Source organism: Sander lucioperca, chromosome 15 (genome assembly GCF_008315115.2).
Source record: "Sander lucioperca isolate FBNREF2018 chromosome 15, SLUC_FBN_1.2, whole genome shotgun sequence".
Taxonomy (NCBI): Eukaryota; Metazoa; Chordata; class Actinopteri; order Perciformes; family Percidae; genus Sander; species Sander lucioperca.
In genome coordinates this window covers 14,412,585-14,435,396 of record NC_050187.1, presented here as the reverse complement: position 1 = coordinate 14,435,396, position 22,812 = coordinate 14,412,585, and the positions used below count along the sequence as shown (strand labels likewise).

Genomic DNA, 22,812 nt, shown 5'->3' with positions numbered 1-22,812 from the left:
AACAAATATATATATATATAAAATCATAAAAATGTAAGCTGAACTTCATGCCATCAACTCTGTGTGACCTTGTCTTCACATGCCGGTTGTTTACTGAAATCTCTCCATAATGTTCCCTCCTGCATATAAATCGACAGGCTGCAGCGGAGCATCTGCTGTGCACCGATTTTGTCTGGTAACTATGCAACACCAGAGCATTGTGTTATTACAGAGCCACTTACAGGGACACATTACCACTGTATTAGATACGGTGCAGGCTATTTTAGTCAGCACTGAACAAACAGGTATCGGCTCTGCTGTGATAAATCTTTACGGGAAGAGAGAGAAATGTTCTCTTGTGCCTCGTTGCATCATACTTCATGCCAGGTTACAAAAACCTGCCTTTCATCTTTGATATTCTTGGATGTGGCAATTCCAATTTAGCTCCAAGTAGACTGTCATAAGGAACAAGTACGTCAAAGTGCCGACTAATAAAAAAAAATCTCTGAGAACAACATGTAAGATGGAATATGGAGTGGGTGTGTTGTTCGGTGTTTGGTGTTTTAAGCCCCCAACGTCGCCTTCCAGGCAGTGTGGCAATGGTTATGTTTAGGGTTAGGCTAAGGTTAGGGTTAGCTGCCTGGAAGGTGACGTTGGAGGCTTAAAACACCATTGAGCGTGTTGTTCGTGAGCACAGCGAAGTGTTAACCTTTATCAAACGGGGCTGCGTTTAAAGTCCAACTGATAAGATAACTCTCCAAAGAACGGAAAAGGACTATGAACAAACAGCTGTCTTCGAAATGTGCACTCGTGAAAAACAGGTTTCTGTCGGTCAAAAGCTTTTCAGCCTCAAATGTCATTGTAAAAGCTGTTGTTTGCTCAAAATGTTTGAAAGTTAATTTTGTCAATTAGGGGGGCAAGAATTATCCATGCCCTTCTTAGTTGGATAAACAGTGGAGTGCAAAGGCTTTGTTTTCATTCATCATTAGGAATCAATCAGTTAATTAGGACACCATACAGCTTATTACAGAGTGGGTAATCCCTGTTAAGACTTTAAGGTGCCTACCAAAATCCATTTAAAACACGTCTTTCAGTACAGTGAGATCAATGAATCCCCAGTTGAGGAACAGAATCTTAGAGCACAATAAAGCAACAACGTAAGAGCCGTCTGTGGGCATTTAATTCCAAAAATAAATAAATATGTGGGCTCTTGCTGAATTTTAGGCGCTGCACTGACAGCTTGATAAAACATGAGCAGGAAGTAGATTATGTCTCTATAATAATTACGCAACTGCCTACTACACCATGTCCCCCTCTGTGCTAGATATGAATCTCCATGTCAGTGCCCGCTTGGTGCAGTGTCAGCTACATGGGAGTGAGATCTCTTTGTCTAAGGGAGCAAAAACAGTCTCAAGATTGCTTCTCTTTTGCATACACAGTCACTGCAGTTTGTCACATAAAGACCCCATAAGGTGCTCATTGCTTGTAGAGATGAGTCTGGCTGCCTACTTGCCATTGCGGAGACAGAATAGCTGTTTTTATGGCTGTGCTGCCATGAATCTGCAGCAATTAAATTTGCATCTGAAGAGATACTGACTGAGGTTGGTATGTAAGGCAGCAACAGCGTTATTGTTTACTCTGAGAGAGCACACATTTGCTCGTGGAAGCTTGTTGTAGTATCAGTGATAGTAAAAAGGTGTTGCTGCAATGCTAATGTACCTAATTCATGATTGGAGATAGTTTGAAATGCTGATTTTATTCATAATTTGTGATTTGTCAAATGCTCAGTGTATTATTTGAAAATAACAGGCTTGTTTAAAATAAAAACCTAAACACCTTCATAAAGTCAAACACAAGTTGCATACAAGCTTGAAAATATGTGGCACCAGTTTAAAAGCTAAAAATGTTATTCAAAGTGGTAAATTTCAGCTAAACTTCCAATTTGTGGTTACACTCTTGTATCATGTTGACAATCATGCACTTTCTCACATTACTGACTCAACAGATTCCAGCTGACTGAACATGACTTGGCACCTATTTCTGTATGCAGCAATCAGTTACAGTGATGCACAAACTGGAGCAAATTTTGGGACAATGTGTCTTGTGTTTTTTTCTGCCCATGCTTTTCCATGAATCATGAAAAGGCATGTGTGCAGAAAAGGCTGCCATCATGCAAACAGTAGCCTACTTAATGTTGTGCAGCGTAAATCAAGTCTCCTGAGCCGTCACAACAAGCCTGCGTATCAGAGCAGAAAGCCCCTATCTCATCATCTGTCTACAGGTCCTGTGTAACTTAATCACTCAAATGAAGCAAGCTCAGACAATAAGTTCATACAAGATCAGAAATTGTATTTGGCAATTTTTAAACAAGTGCATACAAGTACAGCTAAAAGCATTTCAGTTTTGCCAAGTGCTCGTAGAGTAGCATTAGTCACATTCTACGTTAAACAGGAACTGCCACCAGACCTAGAAGTACATCAAGAATTTTGTTAAACATCAACAAAGAGGAACGTAGTCCATTATAATGAGTACATACCTTTATCTTCAAAAATATAGAAACACAATGTATTCAAAAATCAAAAATTATACAACCATGTTTACGAAGTATACTCTTCCCTTGGGTCCAATATGTACAAGTCCGTTAGTTTGTTTGAATGGTATGTATGTGATATTTATATATTTATACTCATATTTTTGCTTCCCCTCCCCAAAGAAATGTTCAAACAAAATCAAGGGTCCCTCTCCTTTTTTACTTTGACATCTCCTGCAAGGATGGTGGCGATTTCGCCTTGCATGAAAGCCCATGGTACGTTTGAGCCAACCAGGGGACATTTCTCTCCACTTGGACAGTACACTTCACCCGTGGCACCTTGCTGCTTTATGCTTTCCCTCGAGCATGGGAAGCAGAACTTGTGAGAGGGCACAGACGGGCACTGAACAAAGTGTGTGTCCTCCAAACGCTCGTGGCACAGCGTGCAGCACAGGGGTATGCTGCCGGGTACTGAGGAGTCCGGAATGCTTTGGGGGTGCACTTGGTCCATGCCTGGCACGTGGGGTGTACCTGCACCAGATGCATCTCTCTGCGCCAGCCTCCTCTGATTCATGGAGGATGGTGACAGGGGACTGCTGCTGTTCCTCCGGGTGGTGGAGTGGACTTGGTTGGCGTCCTTGGGAGAGCTGTTCCCACCTGCATTGTCTGCCGCCATGATGAGTGCCGCCATGGGAGACTGGCCGTTCTGGGCCGCCTCAGGTGGAGTGGTGCGGGAGTGGGGGGATATTGTGGAGGGGGGAGAGGCAAAGCTTGGCGGGGGAACTGGAGGCATTTTCAGTCCGTCAGTAGGTGGTGGTAACCACTGCTGTCCTTCTCCATTGAGCTTGGCAGCTGTCCCCTCTCCCTCTGGTTCAGGCGAGGCTTTTCTCTTCATGCTCCGGGGATGTTTTCCTCTGTCTGGAGGTGGGAAAGGGTTAAACAAAATAGTTGAGTTGCACAGCTCAGCCAAGAATCGACATTTACACTGGAAGGTGACATGCATTTTTGCTGTTCCCTGCTGCACCACAGGGTACAAAACAATAATAACAGACGTGTAAAAAAAAAATTATACACCTTGAATTTTGCAGACATGCTACTATCCTTTGTACATTACCAACCCATTTCTGGGCTCGAAGTGGATTAATAAACATAATATAAAAATGAAAATTGCACAAAACCTACATATTCTTGAATTTAAACACTACTGGATGCTTACCTGACTTGGAAGCCGTGGCGCTGGCTTCATAGCCCATAACCCTTTGTTGCATGGCCGCATGGTCCTTCTTGAACCTGTTGTCGAAAGTCGTGTGCAGAGCCATCAGGTCCCTCACCGTTTTGCCTTTGCCCATCCAGTCCGACTCTGCCCTGTTTTTGTGGCTCTCGGAGAGCTCCGGCGTGAGACTGTCCGGTCTGTGCTTCTCCTTCACCTCTCTGTCGTGCTCGGTGCTGGAGACCGAGGCGGGTCTCTTGCCCATGTCGGCGGGACTACCGCCCGCCAGTGCGGAGGGAAGCCCCATCTGGCCGGGTCTACCGTTGACTGCGTGCACCGGGGGCATGTTCCCGTTTACCAAAGGCACTAGATTTGGGGGGACCGTGCTATTCCTGCGCGGGTTAGGGCTCTGGCGGTTCAGCTCTGGTGGCTCGTCAGGCTTAGGAAATCCATTGGGGACGGGAATGCCGTTCGCCTGCCTGCCAGACTGATACTCTGGACCCAGCCTGGGCGGGCGGTCGGAGGAGAGCGGGTAGCGGTCCAGCGGCTGCGGCGGCCGCGAGCCGGGGTCTCCCGCCGCAGCGTGGTTGATCGCCTGGATCTCTTTCGCGGAGAGCTGCGATTTCCCCGGCCCGGGAGACCTGCCCTCTTGAAACCCGTGAGCCCTCTTGAGCTGCCTGGCCGTTTCGATGACAAACTCAATGCGGTCTGCTCCTTCGTAGTTGACACATCCCCTGCAGACGGGCTCGGTAAAATCCCAGATCATGGCCCACGGCATGCGGGGCAAGTCGCATAAATAACACGACTGCCTCCTGGAAGAAGCAGCGACAGCCGCGGACGACATAGCGCTCGTCGTCGACCCCCGAAAAGAAACCCAAAATTTGTCTTATTCTCCTGCTTTTCTCCGAGCTTCCTTTAAAAGCCAATGAAGAGCAAGTTCCGGTTGTAGAAAAAATACAAACTCGTCTTCTCCCGACTTTTAGAGCAACAACGTTGAAGTTTTAGAGGGAGAAGTTCATGTCGGTGTGTACTTTACTACGGCGCTCCTCTATCTATCTCCACTGACTCTCTACTACTGGCTCAATGTGGAGCAGTGACGTCACCACGGAGCTCTAAACGCCTGCTTCCACTTCAGTTTCTATTGACTTGATTTCTTCGACAGACCCCCCCCCCCCTCCTTTCTCTCCCCCCAGTTTACTGCAGCCTCTGTCACTCAATGCTTTTTTTTATTTTAATTTAATCACTTGAACCTCTGCCAAAACTGCACCCAGTTCAGCCTCATCACCGCCTCCGACTGAAGGGAATAACCCACAGCTCGTGTTATTATTATTAAACCTGCAAAAATATGACTCCGGGTTCGTCGATACCAGCCTGTCTGCAGCGAGGAGGTATTTTATTAAAAAAAAACAAAAAAAACGTGGCTGTAGGTTAGCAGTAGACCGCCAGGGGATTAAAAAGAGAGAGAGAGAGAGTCGCCAGCTCCTTCAGTTGACTTCTGCTTTGTCCTAAATTCAGAGCGTTATCTGGTTCAGGCTGAAAAACGCTCGCTGCAGCTTGTTTTTCTCAATGCACAGCGCCTCGACGCCATGAGCTGCTACTACTGCTGTGCAATGAATGAGGTGGGTCGACCCTTGCAAAAAAACAACTATGTTACTGTAATTCAATGGCAATTCATATAGATCTACATAGAAGTTAAAATATATTGTGCAGCTACATATTTTTAGTTTGTTATAGCAGCAAAGAGGCTACAATTTCCAGGGGCTATTTTAGGATTATTAGAGGGAGTTTTTTTTCCTGTCAGTTTACCAGCATGAATTCAACATGTACTGACTTGGGTTTTTAGCAGCAGTAAGATCATATTTTCCTCCTGCCCTATTAATATAAAAAGAAAGAAAAAGGCGCCTCCGTTAGTCAGTAACCAGGAAGCTCTGTCATGAGGTGGGGATTTCCAGCCAGTGTGTTGTAAGCGTGAATGGATTGGGGTTACAGCATGAATATAGCTCTGCCCACATTTTATTCTAATGCACTGAACAGTCAGTCATCCGAATCTGCCACCACTAAATGAAATTACACTGGGATGAATCAGCCATTCAGTCTCCTTTTTTTTTTATTTATTTTTTTATTAAAAAGTATTAGAGGTGTAGCAAGACTGACCACTATTATGTTAATGTTTTACATGATGGAAAAAAACGTTAGGTCGTATGCCAAAAATCCCCTGAAGTATAGGTTTGAACTGGAGGAGTGTCCCAGTAGCTCAGAACCCCCCCCCCCCCTCCCCCTCCCTCTGGGCTCATTCCAACTCATTGCAGCTAAGCCTCAGGCTTTGGGTGAGGCAATGCGTCTGTAACCTGCAGACACAGAGCAGGATATGTTTGTGCAAGTCCGTGTGACGATGGAAAGAGGAAGCAAGAAGTTTAGTCACGTACCCTCATCCGCCTCACCCATCTACAGGACATTAGGCTATGATCACGCACTGTGGAATGAGGCTTTTGTTCAAAGGGTTTCCAGAAACAAAATAAGGCAGCCATGTTGCTACCAAGCACATGTACTTGTAGTGCAGTTACTATATGGTTTTACATGATTGTTATACAACACAATAATATTCCCTTTAGATCATCACACACATCACATGTGTATTAACACACTGTTTCCCATTTCCGCTTTCTCTCAAACCTCAGTCCTTGTTGGGTGAACAACACTAGGAAGTGTTGTTAGGCTTTATGACAGTGAGGAAATGACCGTTGTGAGGGGCAAAATAAACAAACTCTTTCCTTGAGATTGGTGGGAAACAGTTGGCTAATGCTTTGATTCTTTTGATTCCACTTAGTTGATTTTGGTTCAAGTAAATAGTTGCACACTATTATGCAAGACGGAGGCATGCTGGGATTCAATTAAATCCTAAATGACTATTCTATAATAGGAAGATCCATTTATTTAAAATAAAAGCTGCAGTGACTGCAAAGCGAAGGCAGAGTTGTGCTGAACAGAGGCGACAAAGGTCTGAGAGTAAGCCAGACATGCACAGATGGCTCTGATTGGCAATATGAGGCAACATCTATAAAGTAAAATCCCCACAGTGTGACCCGGCTCACGGCCATTTCATTTGAGTCTAGCCACTAAACCAGATGGAGTAGCTGTATAATGCTGTTTTGAACGCCTTTTTTCGAACTGTATGTAAATTGAGACATGAAGTAGCTAAATAAAGAGTGAGAGGTAGGTGACGGCTAGGGGAATACCCAGCATGCGACAGCATCGCAGGCCTGATGAGATGACGTTATTTTTGTTCTATCGCTTCTTGAGCCTGTTCAATTTTATATTGGCCATCTTTTATTCATGATGCAAATCCTTACAAATTCTCTCTGAAGTTTTCTGCACAGCACTGGATGTTTTCTCAGTCTTTCTCTCCTCCATGAGAACAACATTCATGTTATATAACCTTTTTCAGCACAACTGCTGAGGTGAGCACCAAACTAAACTGTAACATTTTGCACAGACATAAAAGGAGGTTATAACAGGACAGCGTAAGGACATGTTACTGAAGTTAAGCAGTTGTTTTAGTGACCTACCTTGCAGATAAATAGCTACACAGAGTGGCAGAGGGTGGGAAATGTCATGAGGGAGAATCTAAGGACTAATGTGCACAAAGCTCCTGTATATGAAATGGGGTGAGGTAACCATGGAGATTATCACTGTACCCCAACTACCATATATATCCAGTTTAAGGTTCTATTTTTAGCCACAGATTTGCACAGCATGGATTAGAGTACAGATAAAATTTGGGGAGCTCTGAAAGAGCATCCATCTGTCATATTAGCTACTTCCTGGTTTTTAATGTTAGTTTGAAGATGTTTTATTGATTTTTCTGAATGGATTAATTCCGGATCTTGTTGCATTATGCAGAGAAACGATGTGCCTTATATGCACCAAAACAAAAACAAAGCAGGCATTTTAAGGACTCTGCTTTGATTTAGGTATAAAATGGTGGAATTCAAATAAAATGGAGGGTCGACGGCGAAAGGGAAAAATGTGCTGGGCGGCTGAAATCTGGGGGCTGGAGGCTGCAGAGGTGATGTCATTGGGCCAGAGCAAGAGGCGAGTGAAAAACAAGTCTCTCTCTTTATTCTGATCCTCTTTGCAGTCCCAGTGGGGGAGGGGGGTGGGGGCCTGGCAGTCGGCCAAGGCAAGGGCTGCTGGGAAATGGCAAAGGATGCCAAGCAGGCCCCACCGCCAACATTAGAAGCTCACATCTTTGTTCTCAGAAACCTGGTGTGCTGCCAAAGGCCTCATTTCGGCTCCATGGCATGATTACACTGGATGTAGGCCAACTACTGAGAGCTTGCTCGCTCTCCCTCTCTCACTCTCCCTCCCTCCCTCTCTCACTCTCCCTTTATGCTCCCTCCCTAGGCTCTCTCTCTCTTTTTCCACTGCCTTCAAAAGCTTTCTGCCAAACATGCAGCAGTTGCCATGGCTGCAGAGAATGGAACATAAAAAAGTGAGTAATGAGTCAGGCTTGGACCCAGATGTGCCACATGTGTATCCATTTAGAAAAAAAACAAGATGGTAACATATCCCCTTAATCTGCCGGGCTCGTCCGGGGACAGACCACTCAGTAAATAGCAGAGGGTGGAAAGTGGAGGAAATAATCCCTGCAGAAAAATGTAAATGAACATTGTTTTCACATCCATTTTTAAACAGAAGGTAGTTTCAGTAGATTGCTGTGCAGAGTCTATTTTGGCAACCAGGAACAGAAAGTCCTGAACTTTGCTTCTGTAATGCTTCAGTAAGCTTGCATGCATTGTGAGCTGACATCATAATTTCCCGTCCAGTGGAAACCCCCATATATTTTCAGTCACAACCAGACATTGATGTAAACAAAGTTTCCCTGGCCTCTTGTAGCAAAATCAGCAGTACTTTGAACTTGCTGAACCAGTACTTGAGGTTAGGTGGTCCAATTCATAAGCTACTATTAGAATGAGTAACATTACCTGCACATATAAATGGCTTCTTACTTAATGCCCTTAAAAGGCTGTTTCATCCCTGACTCATAGTTGTTATGTTTAGCTTACTGAACTGAGCTGTGCAGTCATTCCAGCTTTGTGACCGACTCACAAAATGTTCAAAATGTCATTCTGTTGCGCAAACACACACACACACACACACACACGGCCACACCCACGCACTTAATAATAATTAATAAAATACAGACTGGTTTGTTCTTACACCTTGATTTATCCTCATGCATTACTTATAAGGATCTTAGTACATACAGCAGTATGAATATGTATGCACAGTAGGTGTCTGAATGTGTGTATATGTGTTTATATTTGGATACATAGCATTTTTCCTCTTGACAAAGGTTACATATCTTTCTTTTTTTTCTCAAGAGGGAGTATTTCATGATGTTATGTAACCTCTTCCACTGAGCCAAAATAAAACTTTCCCAAACTAGGCTTATTTATTACCAGAGCTCCTGTCTATTTTTGAGCAGCCTCGCTAGAAAATGGACTCTGACATCTCTGGCATATCAGTTAACAATACACAGCTTGGATGTTGTATATTCAAGTGCAGGCATCATTTTCACATTGCTGCTGTCCTTTTCTGTCATTAGATAGAACCCCCATGTGATTTATATCTACTCCTTTGCAAGTATATTAATTCAGCCAAACAGTTGGATTAAAACCCTGATGAATAATACATAAAAATATGTGGGAACATGCATATTTATAACTCCTTTATTTATAAGATATTTCAGGGTTGCTACTGGAAAAAATATCAAAGCTTCTCCTTTTCTAGTAACATTTGCCTTGAAAGCAGAAGGGTATGTAGAGTAATCTCTGTGATGTATAGAATACAAAATCACATGACTGTGAGAGAAGGGAAACCAAGACTAGCAAATACTGACCTAATTAGAAAACCTCAAATCTGGATAATTTTCTATCTATCATCGTGTGGCTTTTTCAGATCAGGAAAGTAGGGAAGACCATGCAGAAATGCAACTGTAATGCATCGTTTACAGATGTTGTGGTTACATTTGGAAAGTGATCTCTCATCAGTTTTCCCGCAATTAAGCTCTAAACACATTTATTTGGAAACAGCCTTTTTTTGGTAGGGGTCATAAATCAGCCATGATTCCCGTCACAGATTCCATAGATGCTTCCCTGCCCTTCCTTTGATTGTCTGGTTTATGGAGGATGTTTCATCATATGCTGCAAGCGTCCGTGGCAGAGATGTCCTTCCTCCCCTTTCCATAAAAGTGCAAGTTGTCACGATGGTGTGGCATTCATTATCCGCCTGTGGTTTTGCAGGCCTGGCCCCTGAGCAGCTGGGGAGCATTGGTTGTCACATTCAGCCTCCCGCCGTGGTGAAAGATGGGAGGGCAGGAGGTGAGTGCTGTCCTCCTGTCTGTGTGATAAAGCCCCCTTAACCACAGTGTCTGGGCATCTGGGCATCTGGGCACACGACGCCTCACCTCCCTCATTCACTTCAAAGGCTTGTCTCAGAAAACGGCTCGCTGTGAGGAGCCGGAATAGAAAGTAGAGCTGGAACGACGATTACAACCGTGTCTGTGTGAATCCACGGAGGATAATCACAGTTTATTACAACTTGGGTTTTCATAGCTTTGGCCATTAATTCAATCTGATGTGACAATATTGTACTCACAAAAGTAATTGTTAAATCTGGAAAATGGCGACATTAGAAGAAAGCAGTCAGACAGGTTGTAGACAAGTCAAAAACTTTATCTACACAACTTTATTTGCAGGTAAAATCGAACACGGAGTACTGGTAATGTTGGTAATGATCTCTTATAGCCATCACACAAGAACACTCGTATGCAAGTTTGGCAAGAATGATGAACCAAGAACTCTCTGTAAACTGTGATGGATGTTTACCAGCGACAATCTGGGTAATCATTTTCCCTTTTGCCTTTTATTTCTTCTGTAATTAAGTTAGGCTAACCCGGGATTGGTTTAAAACTACAGGGGCTGTCACATTTTTTTTCGAATCACAAATTCAAACTACTTGTCAAATGTATATAAATAAATAATCTGTAATAATTTGTTCAAATTCTAAATTCTCAGAGTAGAAGTGCATTTCAGGCCATTGTTAAATTAGCTGACGCAAAATGGAGAAAACTAGTGAGCCGTACTGAACATACAGTTTAATCATGTCAACAAGCCATCTGAGAAGTAATGTAAGGCAATTTAGATTCAACACTAGATGGACAAATTATGGATTGAGGTAAAGCTATTTGCTGACTTTGTAAAATGTTATATTTTACAGTATGTCAGCTTGTCACTCAAGTGAGACGAGACCAGTGTTGGGGGTAACGCGTTAGAGTACTCACATTACTTTTTTGTAACGAGTAATGTAACATGTTAGTTATGCAATTCAAGTAACCAGTTATTTAGTTGTTTTCAAGTAAGCAATCCGTATTTCCGGTTTCTTGCAACAAAAACAAAATATCCTGTGGTCATGTCAGTGCTGTAGCTCAGCTAGCAATATGGCAGAGAGAACAGCCTTTATGTCGTGAAAGTATTCGCATTATTTAGAATTTGTTGTTAAAAAGTAGAAGAACGTCACAGTGAAATACAAATTGTGCCTGAGGGATAAACGTCTGTCATCTACGAAGAGCTCTACGCCAAATTTGAAGAAGCACCTGTAAGATAAGAACAGTTTCACAACAGTGTTGGCGAGGCTCATCGAGGAGGAGAACGATGCCGGTGGTACAGCTCCAAAACAGCTATGTCTAACTACATTTTAAGTGTAGGTGTGCAGTAGGCCATGTGCCCTCTGGACAATATAATTACATGCGCAAGGAGTCCAAGAGGGGTTTTCAATTTTGGTAATGCAAAAATACTATACCAAGTTACTTTCCTCAGTAGGTAATCCTGTAACGTAACAAGTTACTTTTTTAATGGCAGTTATCTTGTAATGTAACAAGTTAATTAAATGTAATGCTACACTGTAAACCCCAATCCATCCATGACACAAAATTTTAATGTTACGTCCACATAAATGTTCAGGATTGTCAAAACAACATAAAAACTTTATGTTCATTTGACACAAAAAATCATCCCATGTGAGGTTGACATAATTTTTTTATGTTAAGTCAACAATTTTTGACTTTTGAGTTCATTCTACTTAAATGTATAACGTCAACATCACATAATTAGTTCAAGGCCAATTAACAACACATATACTGTGCACTTAGCATATATTTTTATAGTTAAGTAAACCTAAAAAAAGGTTGTCAAAATATGTACTCAATGTTTTTATGTTCATATGACAAGCGGTCACTTTCAGGTTCAACAAAATGAAAATATTGTGTTCACTTAACACAACAAAAACACATAATTACAACATAAGTTCCAGAGTTATGCTGAACACAAACATTGTGTGCTGTTTTAACATGAAACTGCCACAATGTTTTGTGTTTTTACCAACGTATTATTTTTTAGTACATATAATTAATTTTTAACTAGTCAAAGCAACGTTTAATTTAAAGGTTGAGAACAACTTCCATTTCTTTGTTTGTCTAACTTAAAATGTTTGAATAGAAGGGACACATAAAATTTGTGTTATAATGTTTAATTTGATACAACATTAATATTTAGTGTTAAAATGGCATATATTGTTAAGCTCAATGGACAGCATAGAATTTGTGCATTAGGTTTACATTTTATTAGTTGTTTGAACTTACAAATTGGTGTAAAAATATTTACTCAGTTGTTTAATGTTCATTTGACAAGCAGTTACTTTCTCGTTGAACAAAATGTTTAAAAGGTGTTCAATTTACACACTAAAAACATTGTGAATTTGGCATTTCACTCTTCTCAAAATGAAATGGAAAGTACTTTTCAAAAGTCAAACGTTTAGCTCCGCCCACATTTAGCCCAACCCCGATCTGCGTACTGCAGTCAGATGCAATTGGTTCATTGGCTGGTCAATTCCCATGATGCAAGGCAGTAAATAGAGTTGTGTTAAAATTTGCTGAAAAGTTTGCAGTTTGTTCAAAATACAAATGTAACTTTATGAATTCCGTTTATTAAACGTGTCTGCTTAGAATTTTTGTTGCCTGGTAATTGTCATTGTTGTGCTGATTTACATTTGTAACCATGAGTTAAGTGACTGTTACATTTGATAAGAGCTGGAGTATTGCAGCATTAGACTTTGAGCAATAATAGGGTTCTTTCAGCCAATAAGCTGCGATGTGTCACTTCACTAGTGGTCCTTTTGTGTAAAGTGATGCAAGATTAGCGGCTTTAGAGGGGCCCCTATTTCGCATGGGGTCCTTGGGTGGTCACACCCAAGCACTCATGCTATCTCTGCTATAGCCTTTTTCTGCCATAACTTTTTGAGTTTAATAAACATAAAAATACACATTATGCAACCTGATAATTATATGTTAATATAACGTAGAATTATATGTTAAGAAAACACTAATTATTTTTGTTGCATGACTAAAAAAAGTTACGTTAAACTGACATAAATTTCCTTTCAGATAACACTCATGTGACACATTTATTTTATGTTTAGTGTACTCAAAACTTTAATGTTACCATACTGTACTAAATTAAAAGTTTTGTGTGCAAGCCGTTTCCAAAAAATATTTGAGTAGAGTAAGCAAATTGGGATATAGCTGAATAATGAAACTAATTATGTTAATTTGACTTTAAAATTACAATACTTAATTGTTGTTTGTACATAAAATTAACAAGTTATGACACATCACTTTTTGTGTTTAATAAACATATAAATACACATTAAGTAACCTGATCATTCTATGTTAATATAACGTAGAATTATATGTTAAGAAAACACTAATTATTTTTGTTGCATGACTAAAAAAATTATGTTAAACTGACATAAATTTCCTTTCAGATAACACTCATGTGACACATTTATTTTATGTTTAGTGTACTCAAAACTTTAATGTTACCATACTGTACTAAATTTAAAGTTTTGAGTGCAAGCCGTTTCCAAAATTTTTTTAGGTTGAGTTAGCGAATTCGGATTTTTGGAACATTTAAATTAATTACATGTTAGTTAACCTTGTTTAAACTTTTTTTTAAATGAGAGCCCTTGTGAGTAAAATGTTATTATTACTGATGGCTTAATGGCAAAAACTACAGAAATAAGACCCAAGTTGATTTAAACTGGAATGATGCTTTAAGACAAATTATAATAATATTTATCCTATGTGTTAGAGCTCTGATTTTTTATGGAAATGAAAGTGATGACTGTATTTGGGAATTTAAGATGATCACACTCTGAACTTCATCTATGATCACACTCTGAACTTCATCTATGACAAACTAGTTTTGCAACAAATAATTTATGACAGATGTTGTCAAACATGCAGTCATTGTTCCTAACAGGCACATAGTGGATAGTTTAGTCATAGCCACCACAACAAGCTCAGCTGAAGTGGTACAGTAATACTGTGGGATGCATGGGATGAATAGCAGAGCCTTGACGCAACAGTAAAGTCCCAAGGGGAAACAAAAGGACAGAGCGAAGGGAGCTCTGTGGGAAAGTTCAGTGCCCTTGAAGGAGCCTGATAAGCCCAGGGTGATATGAACCCGCATGTTTGTATTGTGCAAATTTGTAACGACTACTAGCTGGCTGCTGATAGAGAGCTGTCTTACACCACGTGTTTGCAGAAAACCTGCCTGTCCAAAGGCCACATGGAGCTGGGTGAGGTGATCTTATCTGTGGGATTTCAGTTTGTGAATGTAACACTGGGTGTATATTGGGGTTTTACACAGTTGACGTACAGGTTTGGGCAGAAGCTGTTTTCAAACTGTTTTAACATATGAAAGGTTGTGATTACTTGTCCTTCTTATGTTAAGTGATGGGATCCACATTGTTCAGCAGGCTCATAGATGTGTAACCTGACCTTGCTCTATGGAAATCACTTGAAAGCTCTCTCTCTCAACAAAGAAGGATAAAGTTCACCTACAGCACGTTGCCACACAATGGCAGGGAGGAGCCAGACGGCCTTGAAGTGGAAATGGTTTCACATTGACTGACAAGTCTGGCTACAAAACACCCTCTCCTTTTCCACACATTTTCACATGTACATATCTACATTGCTCATCAAGTATCAAGAGCTCATTTCTGCCTACCTTCCTGAGGCTGTGTGACGCGCTCTGCTCTCTCTTCAATCTCACTCATCAAAAATGCTGTTGCCGTAACAACAAGACGAGCAAAGTTCACCTTCCGTGTAACTGCAGCTCTCACATTATCCTTGCCAAGTTAACAATTTACAGCGAAGGAGGAAGAGGAGAGGCTTATTCTGGGTAAACAGGTTGCTGCTGTGTTTGCTGTTTGAACTAGTTAACCCAGCTTATTCACTACCTCACCTCTCTGCTCATTAACACACAACATGCAGGAACATGAAACTTGTCATCCTACACCAAGACAAAGCTCCTTCCTCCTGCCACAAAACAATGCATGCAGGGCGGTCAGAGCAGTGCTCCCATTATGAAACCGCTCTGTCACAAGACCAGCGCCTCACAGGAATGCTGTTGTGACACATGCGCGCTGTTGACACAAGGGTTAAACATTGAACCGCTTACACACACACACATACACACACACACACAAACACACACACACACACACACACACGCACGCACAGCTTCCAGAAGGGCGGGAGCTTTAACCGCTCCAGCATCGGTTGGTCGGCAGTTTGTGTTTATCTTTCCACTTTTGGCTGGCTGCGTCCTCTGCCACCTCCCAACAGTCGTCAGGTTTATCAAAGGACTGAAAGGAGAAAAGTCCTCTCTCTCTAACTGCAACCAGGTGCAGTAAAGTGTAATGATTCACACAGCAGACAAAATACTCCACAGCAGATTGCCTCGTATGTTTGGAGCTTAGCAGAGGTCACAGCGTGCATGTGTGTGTGCGTGTGTGTGTTTGAATGCCATGTGCTGATCCCTGGCTCAATGCTGGTGCAGAGGGTTCAGCAGGAGTTCAGCACGGATTCATAATTCATGCATTTCTGTATACCATTGATGACACCGGGGAGCCTCTTCTCTCTGAAAAGGTCCAAGTGCTTGAATGTTCTTCCACTATCTTTCACTCAGTTGTATCTTTTTGTATATTTTTCAGTAACAGAATATGAGAAAAGGGTTTATGTATTTATGCAGTCACTGAGGCTGGATTTTAAAAAGTGTTTAGTGTTTGTTTACGTTGCCATGTGGGATAAGCACAGGAAACGTATCGGTGTAATTCTTTACCGAAGGGTAGTCTTCAGTTTAATATGTAATGGCAAAGCTTTGAAAAGTCCCTGCTTAACAATTCTAGGAAAGCCAAGCCACCTGGAAACCTCATGACTTCCTGAATCTAATTCCAGGCGGAGCTATCAGACTGTCTGACTAGCAGCTTTCATATAGGGGTGTAAACACTGAATGTCAGGCATGTTTGCCAGAGCCAGTGTTGAATCAGGCTTTAGCACTGTAATGCCTGCAGTGAACTCAAATGCACCGGCAAAGCCCTGATTATATTTTCTCCTTGTCTAACAGATTTATAGTACACTGTGAACTCCAAAAGGAAAGCTGGCACTGGCTGGACTCATGAACAGGCCTCTGCCCACTCTACATAGTCTATTCTTGATGTTTTCAAATGCAGTCTGCACTTTCCTCCAACCAGATAATAACAGACGTTAGCTAAGGCTTGCAGTTTTGATAACCTGCAATTGTGATCTGAAAAGCGCACAGAGCAAACAAGGCAACAGAAAAACAAAGGTATGACACCACCAAGGGAGAATCCAGAACAAAATCCCCTCTCATGTCACTGCGTGCTGTGTTGGCGGACCGTGACCTCATCCAAAGTTTACATGCAGCCGCCTCATGCTGCTTTGTTATCTTCAAAACTTGCAAACCAGCACATTCCATCCCCCAGTGGGAACAAAAAAATGTCAGCGTGCAGATCCTGCTGCGCTGTGAGAAACACGATAAGCAAATAAATGAATACTTCTCCAAGAGAGCAGCAGCACATTTCAGAAAGTTAAAAAAAACACACTTTCATAAGCTGAAGGGCAAAGAATGTATATAGGTCAGTTGCGGACTCTGATTGTAGCTTTGCGTGTCTGCTTACTCAGCAGCCCTCATTGAGCTTAGCTCGCTTTCAGTCTTTTTTTAAACAGACCACAGGATAGTAAATAGCTACGAGGAGGATCACAGCCTTCACAGCTGATTGGTTTGATGCTCGCCTGACATAAACAGGAAGCCGGCTGTGCGAGTGAGAGAGGGGAACAAACAAAGACGGAAGAACTAGAGACAAGTAGAATGTGGTGGCAAGACAAAGAGAGAATGTGTAAAGTCTTTGTTTTTGCCATGTGACTCATGTGATTCAGTTCTCTGCACTATCAGCAGACAGTGTGCAATGATAATAGTGATGAGGTGTGTTGATAACAGTAGGGCAGGAGACTACAAAATGATGCCACTCTGTAATCATACACACACATTTAATTTATATTCTTTGTATCCAGTGTGTTAAACTGTAATAGTGTGAATGAGATCATGGAGCAACTTTAAACATCAGACTGCTGCTGTAAATTTAGAAACCAAGCTCCTGTGTTTATTTAAACCTTTTCAGAAAAAGGATTGCACCTCTAATTACACTTCTATTTCGATCGTGAGATGTGAAATGTGATATCAGTTCATTTATATTTTTATCAGGTTGCACAACTTTTGTATTACGTAAGTGAAGCATACAGTCTCCATACAGACTAAAATGATTTCCCTTTCGCATAAACACACACACAAGTTCCCTTTTTACATCTGCTTATAAATGTGTGCATTTTCAGATTATGTCAAAAAGATATACATGTTTACGAGAGTCCTTATCAGCTGTAATGAAGCAGCCAGGAGTAAATAGTATAATCTAATAATGATAGATTGTGTTCAATTCGGTTATCTCGTCTGAGAGCTAACCACTGTGAAGCCTCTGCTAGCCCTGCGTGCACAGCACTTGCTTGTTGAATGCTTCTCAGAGGGCTGTGACAGGGCAAAAGCACACTCACAGAGTGGAAATAATGAGTGACGTATCAGCCCTGCTACCCAAAGAGCTTTTAGAAAAACACCCCCTCCTCCTCCCTTCCTCCCCTGTCAACCTACTGTCCCCATGCCTGGCTTTGAAGGTCAGATGAGAAAAGAAAGAGAACACCGCCGCCACCTCCGACTGACTGGTTCAAACAGGTCCTGGGAGGAAGGGGGTGGTGGTGTGTGGGGTGTGGCCTACTGAGCATGCCCAGTGGGGAGGAATGCCATGTGATGGCAACACAGTGAGCTCTCCCATCTGCTGATGCAGTGTGCACTTCTCGCCCCGGGCCCTTTTCCATCCAGTCTAGTGAGCAGCCAGATCAATTTACTGTGGAATGAACACAAAGTCAGTGGCTGACACACGCATATTCACACATTCTTTATGTACGGCAGTAGCAGCGACACAGAGCCCTGCACTGCAGCAGGCGGCCGCACAGACAGGCACGCATAGGAATTTACTCATGCATGCAAGAAAAATAGTAAGACAGGGGTTGAATCAAAGGGCTGATATATTATTTAAGGAAACTCCCTCTCTGCTCCAGTTAAAGTTTACAATGTTTTAACCTCGCTGTACGCAAAAAATCAGGAGCATCGATATTCTGGCTACTTTCCTTCATCCAAATTCCTGTAACATACTGCTGACTCATCTGATCCACACAGGCAGAGGTGCCTTCATTTATCATCGGGGTGGATGGTGATGGCTGTTGATGGCATTTTTAGGATGAATGGCACGGACTGACATTTTCATTGTTGAGCTGTGTGCTATTTCATCACTCCTGTTTCGCTAAAATGCCAGAACAAGAAGCATTATTTGTGGGGAATGCTATCATCTGTCTCCAGATACTCCCCTCCCCCCCTTCTCTCTCTCTCTCTCACACACACACACACACACACACACACACACACACACACACACACACACATAAGACCACATGTATGCGTTTTTCCTCTTATGAACAACTGAGAAGCCCTGCCTTGTGTAGTTGAGCAGGCGCTGACTAGGCACCCAGGGTGGCACTCTTAACTACTGTGACAAAATGGTGTAGTGTGAAAAGTGACATTTAAAGCATAGTGACGCTAAGGCGTATTGTCAGGCTACTTAATCGCCTGTGTGCGACAAAGCAGGCGGACACACGCACGCACACACACCGTCGGGCTTGAGTAAAACTTGAAAATGCAAGCTGCTGGTGTGTTCGAGTAAGCTCGAGAAATGTTAATTTCCTCAGCTGAATGCAAATCAAGGTGTGATTCGGTTCTATCTGTTCCTTTTTACATTATATGAATAATTGAAACATATTGTGGGGGGGACCTAATGTGTTCTTTTATTTGCAGAGTCACGCCTGTGCTTTCTGATATGCTAATGAGTCTCCCCTTGAGGAATTGAGCTGTGCTTTAAAAAATCAGCCCAGGCCTAATGGTGCATTGTCTGGAGGATGATCAAAAAGCGGCCGAGACGAGGATGAGATGTTCTCTGATGATCCACAGATGACACCGATAATGAGGCACTTGAAGGAGTTTTCAGGCGTGACGGACACTGCGGCTGTTTCAGTCACAAACCCGCCCAGGAAAGCAATCGAATTTCATCTGCAGATTCGTCACTTAAACCCTCAATCAGATTTCTTTTGTGTGAGTGAAATGTCCTTCGCGGCTATGTCCTTCATCTCCCTCCCCCTCTTTGACCCTCAACCCCAAACCATTACAGCCCACTCCAGACTGAATGCTGCAGCCTCTTTGCCACCCCACCCCTCTCTTCCGCTTGCTTGAGGGTTTTCTAAATCGGTAACATCTGACATACGCGCCACTTACTCATATGTCTCTCTGCAACTCGCCATGACCCCGATCCACCCTCTTACATTGGAATATCATACACACTGATCTTCCTATAATACTTTATAGCAGCTCCATGTTCAAACACAACCCGTGACCACATGTACATGCAAATAATGCCAACAAGAGACAGACAGCTGCAGTTCAAAGCTTAGCAACAGCTGTGTTCCATTGTCTAACCGGGAGCTGGCTGACATTTGAAGCCGGCGATGGCTGCCTTTAAACGCTTCTATTCTTTCTCTCGCCTTCCCTCTTATTTGCTCCCTCCATTCCATCCGTCCCTCTTTGTCCTCCACCGCCAAACACTTCTCATTCCTGTGATGTTTTTGGTATTGCTGAGGTCTGCCTAGACACCGCAGTGGCTCGGATTCTCACTGTAACCAGGGAAGCGCAGAATATGCTCCTTATTTGTCTCCCACAGGAGGCAGACACTCAATCCAACCTCTTCACTGTCAAAAAGGCATTGGAGATATACTTGGCAAGCTGTGTTTTTTTTCTTTCTTTACTTTCTTTACTCTCAGTGTGTGTATGTATGTTTCAAGCCCTTCATTTCCGAGAAAGGAGCCCAGGATTTATGAGTGCATGAGCCGCTGAATGAGCCATGAGAGAAGGATGAGTGTTTCCTGCAAACAGTTGGGAGGGGAGGGAGGCGCTGCTGTGTGTGGGGTTGGACAGCTCCCATAGAAACACTATCCAGTAAGAGCGTCATCAAGGGGAGGTGTGCTGTGTGTGTGTGTGTTGTGTGAGTGTGCATGGAGGGGGCGTCTTTCTGAGAAAAAGCCCATGAGGCCTGCAGATCTGTGACTGACAGTTACCTCTGCTGATTACTGCCCCTCAGGGACAGACTCTCGACGACAGCTGCTGCTTCAAACTCACTCTGAACTGTTGCTAACTTCAGGTTCAATAAATATGTCCAAAACTAAGTTGTCAGCTTAAGCATACTATCCAAATCCTTCTCTCTTTCTTTGTTTCTCGGATCACTTTGCAGAAAAGAGGACTGCACATTGCCTAACAATCCTGCTGAACTGACATGTATTTGCAAAGTAACCAAGCCCTTCATCGTCACTCTCTCTTTATCCTCCGCCTTCGGGTGCGGACGTGAGAAGTAACAGTGACCTCATGGTGAGTTGTGTAATAGCGTGGGGAGAGGCTTGAAGAGCGAGCCATGTGAGACAAATGAAAGTGCTGAAGTGCCGAAAAGACAGCCAGTGTTTCTGGAGGCATGCAGATACAAAAAAAACCCCGGCAGAAGTCAGAGAGGACAGACAGGGTCCGGGCTCATTGGGGCTGAGTGGACAGTGCGTGGTAAAGGGCCAGATATGGAGGGGGGTTGGGGCGGGGTGTAAGGTTTAGAGGGAGGATCTATTCCAGTAGAGAGAAAGGTCACAGTGTAAGCTGATAAAGGCAGGAGGCAGAGCTTGGGGCTTCTTCCAGGCCAGCTAGTCAGCTGATGCCTGCAGCTGTGTTTGGAACATCAATATGAGCCTTGTTCAGACCCCCCCTCCCCCCTCCCTCTCTCTAAAACTCTCTTTCTCCCTCCCTCTCTTGCTCACTCGGCATCCCCTCTCACCACTCCCTCCCCCTCCTTCTCTCCCTTCACGCTGTTTCCTTTTTTCCAGCTCTGATTTATGAAAGTAGGGCATGTGCCCATAACTGCTGCATCAAGGCACATGGCTGAGCCTCCAGAGGCACTAAGGCTCTGTTTACATCAGCCCAGACAACTGCACCGCATTGCACAATTGCCACAGGCAAGCTCTGTTATATAAAGATGGGGCCACGTCGGCTTCATTGTTTTTGTTTTTTCTGGTTCGCCCTGTCTCCAACTGTAATTCCTGAATTACATAAATCTGGACGGACACGCTGTCCTCTGATCTTTGATGTCACTTAACGCAACCTTTAGCCGAGGACTGAATGGGTCAGCCTGAGCGTCAAGTTTCACATTTCTCAGGCTGAAAATTCATCAAGCATATTTGGATCAAGCTGCTTGGGAACAGCTCCAGGAACTTCAATAGCTGTTTTGTTTTGTGGAGTTTGTTTTCAGCTATTTCACTCACTCTTGCGCAGGATTTCGGGGGCTTTGTGTCAGAGGTTTATTGTTGAGAAGTACTGGAGCATGAGAACATTATAACAAAGAGAGCGACAAATGCTGTGATTTCAGCGGCGAGTGAGAGTCTAAGAGCATGCGTGTTTGTTTGGAGATGACAATCACTGTAGTCCTAAATGAAGCACCAAGGCACTGCACGATCAGTTTCCATGGCAACAAACCAGACTGCTCAGCCAGTGGAAGACAGAAAAATGTGTTTCTAATGAACAAAAGCATTTGAGCCAGAAGCCTGAGACAATACTGATATGACAGTAAAACTGCATAATCATGTTGTGAGTATGAGGAAGGAGTTGGAGGCAGATGTAAGGTTGGGTCAACATGATTCATGAGAGTATCTGTGTGAGTGAGCTGCTCAGAGGAGTAGGTGGTTACTAAAGAACATATCAGCCTCCTTTGTTTTTAGTCATTTCACACACAGGTGAGGTTTTGTGGGTGTAACCTAAATTTGAAAGAATCCTAATGTCCAGCTATTATTAACTAATATAACTTCATGGAATACAGTCCACATTTTCACAGTGCAACCATGAAACTGAGTTCAGGAGTAAGTTTGGTGTTACCTTGTCTGTCCATATGCTAAAGCAGTGCTGGCTTAACAACGGGTCGCTGCAGCTCCATGCCTGAGCCTCCTGAACCATAAGGACACACAATCATTTACAGCTGAGGACTTTGGAGCTAGGACTGTTTCCGATACTTCTGCCTGCTTGTGAGTCATTACAGGCTGCATGCCCTCTGTGTAGTCATGTCTGAGGCAGAGTCAGTGCAGCCAGGCCTCTGCACACACAGCACTACACTCATTACTCCAATTTTCTGTTCTTAAAAGGAATTATTATCAGAGCTGCTGCTGTTTAGTATGGAGCACATCACTTACGTTGCTGGCATGGCTTATTTTGTTTGTGTGCCTTTTTCAGATACAAGAGCTGCTTTGTTATGCACCCAAGTATTAATATTCTCTGGCAGGAAGGCGCAGAGAGAGATGAAAAACATCTTATTTTTCAATCCGGAGCGCTAACCTAAATAAACGTTTTTTCTTCTTCTTATATTTACCCTCAGAGATATCCCCACCCCCCCATGCTTCCAGTCTTTGTTGCTTGCCGTCTTTGTAGAAGTCCTC

General features: G+C 42.9%; 1 protein-coding gene and 1 long non-coding RNA gene across 2 annotated transcripts; one reads left to right on the top strand and one right to left on the bottom strand.

Moving 5' to 3' along the window:
• Positions 1–2,307: 2,307 nt before the first annotated feature.
• irf2bp2a (interferon regulatory factor 2 binding protein 2a) lies at positions 2,308–4,809 on the bottom strand. Its single transcript, XM_031301471.2, has 2 exons — positions 3,726–4,809; positions 2,308–3,427 (listed from the first exon to the last, which is right to left on the bottom strand). Exons 1-2 carry the CDS (start codon positions 4,561–4,563, stop codon positions 2,709–2,711), a joined length of 1,557 nt encoding a protein of 518 aa, XP_031157331.1. The 5' UTR covers positions 4,564–4,809; the 3' UTR covers positions 2,308–2,708.
• A 344-nt stretch (positions 4,810–5,153) lies between these two features.
• LOC118493210 lies at positions 5,154–11,181 on the top strand. The gene is made up of 3 exons (XR_004895200.1): positions 5,154–5,338; positions 8,124–8,211; positions 10,025–11,181. It is a non-coding gene; the product is annotated as an uncharacterized LOC118493210 (long non-coding RNA).
• Positions 11,182–22,812: the final 11,631 nt, after the last annotated feature.

What these genes read in the sequence shown, in the direction of transcription:
- irf2bp2a (XM_031301471.2), bottom strand. Translation starts at nt 4,563, where the DNA reads ATGTCGTCCGCGGCTGTCGCTGCTTCTTCCAGGAGGCAGTCGTGTTAT. An exon ending in CGCCACGGCTTCCAAGTCAG is followed by an intron (nt 3,428 to 3,725) that starts GTAAGCATCCAG and finishes TCCCACCTCCAG; the next exon opens with ACAGAGGAAAACATCCCCGG.